The sequence below is a fragment of the Copadichromis virginalis genome, linkage group LG8, assembly GCF_057382275.1.
Source record: "Copadichromis virginalis isolate Kocher_CV1m ecotype Utaka linkage group LG8, C_Virginalis_male_GT1.1, whole genome shotgun sequence".
In the NCBI taxonomy this organism is placed as follows: domain Eukaryota; kingdom Metazoa; phylum Chordata; class Actinopteri; order Cichliformes; family Cichlidae; genus Copadichromis; species Copadichromis virginalis.
The window spans coordinates 3,917,285-3,924,067 of record NC_140625.1 but is presented as its reverse complement, the minus strand read 5'-3'; the positions used below and the strand labels follow the sequence as shown (position 1 = coordinate 3,924,067).

General features: G+C 38.8%; 1 protein-coding gene across 4 annotated transcripts in view; it reads right to left on the bottom strand.

Moving 5' to 3' along the window:
• Positions 1-351: 351 nt before the first annotated feature.
• Positions 352-6,783, bottom strand: part of tmem94 (transmembrane protein 94) — a 37,958-nt gene continuing 31,526 nt past the window's right edge. For 3 of the 4 annotated variants that reach the window (XM_085465437.1, XM_085465438.1, XM_085465439.1), the window contains 3 exons: positions 6,686-6,779; positions 2,807-2,977; positions 352-2,026 (listed from right to left, as the gene is read on the bottom strand). In XM_085465437.1, coding sequence (XP_085321563.1) covers positions 1,954-2,026; positions 2,807-2,977; positions 6,686-6,779 — 338 coding nt within the window. In that variant the 3' untranslated portion in view covers positions 352-1,953. The remainder of the gene's footprint in view (positions 2,027-2,806; positions 2,978-6,685; positions 6,780-6,783) is intronic. The other variant, XM_085465440.1, reaches the window with a different exon arrangement.

The window sequence follows — 6,783 nt, the reverse complement described above, 5'->3', positions numbered from 1 at the left end:
GAGCAATGCTAAGGAGGCTGGCTGGTCAGCTGAAACTAATTCCCTAATCATTCTCTCTCTTCATTTAAGTAATGCTGCGATTGAGCAAAAATCCTGTGGGATTTTTCCTGTGGGATAAACAAACTGGTGATAGCTAACCAACCACAAATTGTAGTGGTAGACAAGTAGAGGAAGAAGGCTGTAGTAACATATTGATAAGATTAGGAGGGTGAAGGCAACAGTGATACCTGTGGTAACAGGAGAACAATGGGCAGACGGGGAGATGATCACAGGTTGAAGGATAAATACCGCCCACAGGGTGGTGTGTGTGTGTGTGTGTGTGTGATCTGTGCCCTTCACTGGACAATAGTCTAACTGCATGTCTTCTTTATTCATGTGATTGTCTGCAAGAGAATATAATCCTTACATTTTGCGGTACTCTGACAAAATGGACGAATATGGGAAAAAAATGGATGAAACAATCTGTCAATATTACTTATTACAATGACAAATATTTACAAAATTCCAAAAACCTAGGACACACATGGAATAAAGTGAGGTTTTTAATCACAACTACTGTGACAGCCAATGAATATTGCAAACTTTGCAACCTGCACATGCCATATGTGAATTCAACTTTATTCCCATACATATAAAAAAAACCAAAAAAAAACAAAACAATATTATATATACACAATTCCAACTCAAAACAAAGGTTTTGGGGGGATTTTTACATTTTCTGAAAAACAATTTTAATTCTCGATCACTCACAGGGTTAACATGCCCCTGGAAAAATTTATTTTGAGGCTGTTGAGGAACGTGTTCTCAACTAATAGTATTCTGAAGATTTTCAGAGAACTTGACCTGTGACCTTAAGGTTAAGGCCACTGAGATTCAAACTCATTCGATATTTTTAGTAGATACACCCACGTATCAATTAAAAAAATAAAATAAAATCCTGTGTCGCTACATTCTCTAGCTATTACATTCCCAAACTTGGGTGTCCACATTGATCCCCTTGACGACAATACCCCATCAACCTTTTATGTCTCAGGGGTAAAAAAATGACTCATTGTCAGGTTGTATTGCATAATGTCTCTCTTCATGACTCTATACTTATTCTCTGTTACAAGCTCAACAACCTAAATAGTTCCTGTTCCTGTCAACTAACAAACTACACAGTGCAGTAAATAAACCCAAACACATCAGCAAATATGAGAGAACCTGAGTGGCACTTCATGCTTTAGTTTCCTTTTTAACTCTAAATGGGAAAACCTCCTTTACAAAATAAATTAGCCATTTTTAATAAAAACACATTCAAGTGTGCATCTTACCTCCTCAAATGTTTTCACAAACAACGTTTATTCGACTGTTTGTTTATGTATTCAGTGAAATAGAACTAAGTTCTTCAAAAGTACTCATGCCTATATTTATAATTATTACAAACTTTGGGGCTCCACGGGTACCTTTTTTTTTTTCCCAGTGTTCCCACTTGACTTGTTAAAAAAAAAAAAAAAAAATCATCAAAGCTAGTCAGATGATATGCAACAATTCAACATGTCTCAGTGGATGTCACATTAAGATCCTCTGAAAGTGAAGTAGCATTTAGCGGAACGTTTCTGGAGTGGACCCCATGTAAAACGTTTCTCAGATGTAGAACAGATGTGAAGAAGATGAAGCAGGAGCTTCTTCAGAAATTATTCTTCATGTCTTTCAAGAGTTCAGACAACAAACTCTTCTGACATCATTTAAATGTTTGTAATTAAATTGGATTCTTTGGAGTCTTTCTTTTCCCTGCCTTTTTTGTCATGAATCAACTGTTAAAAAACGGTCCCAGAAGCTCGAACAAATGTGTCAAACTGCCCTCATGGTTGTTCGACTTTTGCTTCGCCTGGCCGCAGTGCAGTTAGGCTTAAATTGTCTGCTACAGCATGTGCACCAAGCTGGCTCCTGGTATTGCCCCACCAACCGACTTCAGAACGGAGAGTTCATTCCAAGCTTCGTTTCAAACTGCAACTTCTGTCTCTTCTGGTACCGAACTCGCACCCTTTGAAAGGACACAGAGGACAAACCAGAGCTTATAATCAACAAACGCACAAAAAAAACAATTTAGCAGCAATTCAGTGCTCTGAGGAGTGTAAGAGAAAAACAAAGACTGACCTGAAATCTAAAAAATTAATAATCATCATCATCATCATATTAATATTATTATTATTATTATTTAATTAATCAATGGCTAATATCATTATTATTATTAATATCATTATTATCATCATCATCATTATTATCATTATTATTATTCCACCACCACATGTTCATGCTACCCTCTTTCTGTTTCTAACATTTGTACAGAACATATTGTCCATCCATCCATTCGCTTCCGCTTCTCCTTTCCAGGGTCGCGGGGGGCGCTGGAGCCTATCCCAGCTGTCATAGGGCGAGAGGCGGGGTACACCCTGGACAGGTCGCCAGTCTGTCGCAAGGCTAACACAGAGACACAGACAACCAGTCGCACTCACATTCACACCTATGGGCAATTTAGATTGATCAATTAACCTATCCCCACTAACTGCATGTCTTTGGACTGTGGGAGGAAGCCGGAGTACCTGGGGAGAACATGCAAACTCCACACAGAAAGACCCCGGCCTGATGGTGGAATTGAACTCAGGACCTTCTTACTGTGCAGCAAAAGTGCTAACCACCGTGGTGCCCGTGCAACGTGAATCAGAATCATATTGCTTCTAATCGTTTTCCAACTATTTTATACTATCCCTTCTCCCCCCCCAACACTACTGATGTATTTCTAACAGCTTCTTCTATTTCGTACCGTATCTCATGTAGCTTCACCACTTCATTGACTACAACCACCAGCAGCAGGGAGACAGACACTAGCAGCCAGGCCTCCAGCGGTATGTCAGCCAGTTTAAAGCACAGGACAGTAGTCTTGTCACACCACAACTGGTAATCCACTGTGGCTTGAACAATTTGGCTGACCAGTCTGGTGAAAAGTACAGACAAGAGGATTTCATACATATACATACCCTTTTCCATTAGTACCTACTCGTGTCGGCTTGGTATGGCTTAACAAGGGTTTTTAGGGTTCGCCATGGGACGATAGTAGTGACTGGTAGCAGGTACCTTTTTAGTACCTGCTTGGCCACAGTCTCAAGCGGTCCAACCAGGTACTAAAATGTGACATCAAACCGCATGCCACCGATTGGCTAATCGGTGGCGTCACTTGATGATTCACGAGAGCGTATCCTTATCGAAAATCATAACCGCCATTTTTGAAACACGACAACGAGGTAAATGGGTACACAACAAATAATACTGTGGTCTTCAAGTCTGACAAAACGCCACCGACTGAGGAATGGGAATAGCATCGGTCTGATATCCTCCTCTACTGTCTTGATGCATGCTCAATCATCCTGCTAAGTAAATCCCAAAGAGTTAATTCTGTTCATCTGGACGTTTTTAGTTTTCAAGTGATTTTCTTCAGTCACAGATGACTGCAGGTCTCTGCAACCTTATAAACAGTACCTTTGCACAATGACAAGCCCAATGTGCTGTGAGGTCAGACCACACTGATCAACAACCACAGATCAAAGACCACTGATCAATGCCCATGAGTACTATTCATAGAGTTGGGGAATGGTTGCAATCACAGCATTGTATGATGGTGAAAGATGTCCCCTCCTCGATTCAGAGGAGCTCTTTCCCTTTTCACATAAATGGCCTCCTTGACTCCCCACTCAAACTAGCAAACTAGTGTTTAAACACAACGTCCACAGATGAACACAATCAACTCCTTGGGGCTCTCCTTGTGTTGTGGTGTCATGTGTCGCATGCAAATGATGTAACCGGAGACTCTGCTGCGTTACTATTAAGACTTCACGCACGTTCGTGGTATATTGATTGTAACGAGCCGATCCAAGTAGGTACTAATAAAAAAAATTGCTAACAAAGACTCAAAAACAAAGGCAATCCCAACTGATTTTACTGTAACGTATAAAGTATCATAAGACAAGATCTTATTATGGTCATGACTACCTTTTACATTCTGCCAACTCTGAGGTAAACAGCAGAACTACAGTTCTGTGCAGAAGTCTTGAGCCACCCACCTGTTTTATATTTTGTTTCGAAGAATTCAGAATTTGTATTTTTAAATATCTATAGGCAATAGTTTTACAGACATTATTAAGCTCTTTCAAAGTTTTTCTTTGGACATTAGGTGCTTTTTTTTCCAGTTTTCAGTCCAGTCCTTGTACCTAATCATTTTCAGAAGAATGTTTTAACACTGGCCAATGACTCGTGCAGGCATAAAAAGGCACCCAACTCAACCAATGAAGGATAATGATAACAATGTTATAAAAACTGACAAAACACAATTTTAGAAATAAGAAGGAAAAATCCAGCGAAGACCTAAAAGTCCTCCTTTGAAATGCATCTGATCTTTCAGTCATTTACTGTTTGACCACGACTCAGTAATGACTTTCATGGAGTGTGGCTATCAAGAAGCCATTCTTAAGAAAGGGAAACAAGAAGAAGAGCTTGAGGTAAGCCAAATTGCACAAGAACGGGACTGAAAATCAGGGGTATCAGGACTTATATACAGCTGGACAGAATTGTTAGCCCGCTATGTAAATATAATTTTTAAGCACACGTTTTAACAGTACTTGGAAAATACTTGAATTTTTTCCCCCCAGTACCATCACTTTGGTCTTCTGGAGGTAGTTCTTCACCACGAGTTATATATGATTTGGCTCCTTGTCAGGTTGGAAGACAAAGCAACAACCCAGAACCACTTTTACTATGGACTGCATGAGTTTTTCTGTTAAAATCTTCACATTTCCCTCTTTCTTCATGATTTCATCGACCATGATGAGTTTTCCCACTTCCACACTTGCTGCAGCATCCCCATAGTTTGGTGTGAGGACAGTATGCTTTGGGTTGCACACATCTCCCTTCTTTCTACAAACATAACCAATGTCTTTGGCCAAAGAGCTAGAATTTTGTCTCATTTGACCAAAGGACACATTTCCTACCTCTGCCAGTATGATGGCTGCATGCAGCCACACAACTGAAATACTCTGTTACCTGGAGCTGGTTTAAGTGCAGAGGCAACAGAATGGACTTAACCATCTGTTGTGACGATTCAGGGGGGAATGGAGTTTCTTCTTGTATTATGTTTAGCTATTGCTTTGTGGTTTTCACCTTTTATTTATACAATAGTTCATTCAGTCACTATATAAGCGGAGCTGTCTCTCATTTGGGGAAGTCTGTTTGTTGAATTATGATATTTTGTACTTTTTTTGAGTATAATTTTGTTTAGTTAACCTCTTTTATGGGCCCACTTAATTATTAATATGGCTTGTTTCTGTCATTTAATTTTTGTAATAATTTTGTCTTTTTTGGAGGGTATAGTAAAACCTATTTCTTGAAGTGCATGTATGTTCTCATAGCCAGGTTTGCTCTGTACTGGGTGGCTCACTTCCTCATGTTCCTCAAACTTGGAAATGTTACAACTTTTTATATTCAACTGCTTTGTGGGCATCAATAAGTCTTTTTCTAAAGTCTAAATTGATTTTATTTCTTTCTGGCCTGATGCTTTCTCAAGTGACAGCTCAGACACTTTTTTCTACTGTATAAATAAGATAAATCCCAGTTTTAACTCGAAGCTTTGGTCATTTTAAAGTCAAAGCACATCATTGCATAGCAGTGGTTTGGGCTACGGCTCAATGGAAAAGGTCAATTTTTCAGAGGGATAATAATACTGACCCCAGGCATTTTTGGGTTTTTTTCTGAAATTATTCTTTCAATATGTGCAAATAAAAATATTTTGTGCTTTCTAAAGAAACCTAATGTATTTAGAAATGCTCGTTTGAAAATCTCTTCTGTTAAAAAAAAAAAAAAAAAAGTACTTGGGAAATTTTGACATCAACTTGAAATTTCGTAGTGGGAGTAATCATTTTGTTCTTATCTGTACGCAGAATAAGAACAAAAGCAATCTATAAAACACGGTGAAGACTGTAATGGTTTAGGTCTGCATGGCTCTTCAGTGGAGTTATGAACATGGAAATGTACAATTAGATTTTTATCCACCATCCACTACCACCTGGAAAGCAACTGATTGGCAATGGCTTCATTTTTTAGCATGACAATGGTCACAAATATGACACCGATGCTGTAAAAATAACAAGGTTTCTACACGTACCAAGATAGAAAATGTCTAAACTATTTGCTGCACATATACTTTCATAGCAAAAAATCTAAATGAAGCATGGATCAAGACTTTTGCACGGTACTGAGTTTTCTCTCAGGTGGTAACGTTGCAGCAACATAACCACAATGTTCAAAGTTTGATTCTAGCTTTGTGAGTGCAGTATGTCAACACAACATTGCATTCACTTTGAAAGTTGTCTTGCAGTCTCATTAGTAAATATGTCTCTAAACATTGCTTAACATCTTTAATAGACAAACACATGAACTCCAGCACCAATCTGTTCATTTTAACCCTGTTGTAAGTACAGTATCTAAAGCTAAATGTACTGGTGTTTATACACTGCAATTTTCTAGTCTTACTGATCACTCAAAACAGGACTGCTGAAATCTATTATAAAACCAGCGTTAATCTTAGTCCTTGATGTTTGCAAAGATGTTGATAAACACTGGGCTTTAACATTATCTAAAGAACATAATTACTTACACCACAGGTACAGTGACACACCACCAGGTATTGCTGAATGGGCTCTTTTTCCATAAAGGCTGCGAGCGATGGACATAGCTCAGGGAGATTACCACTGG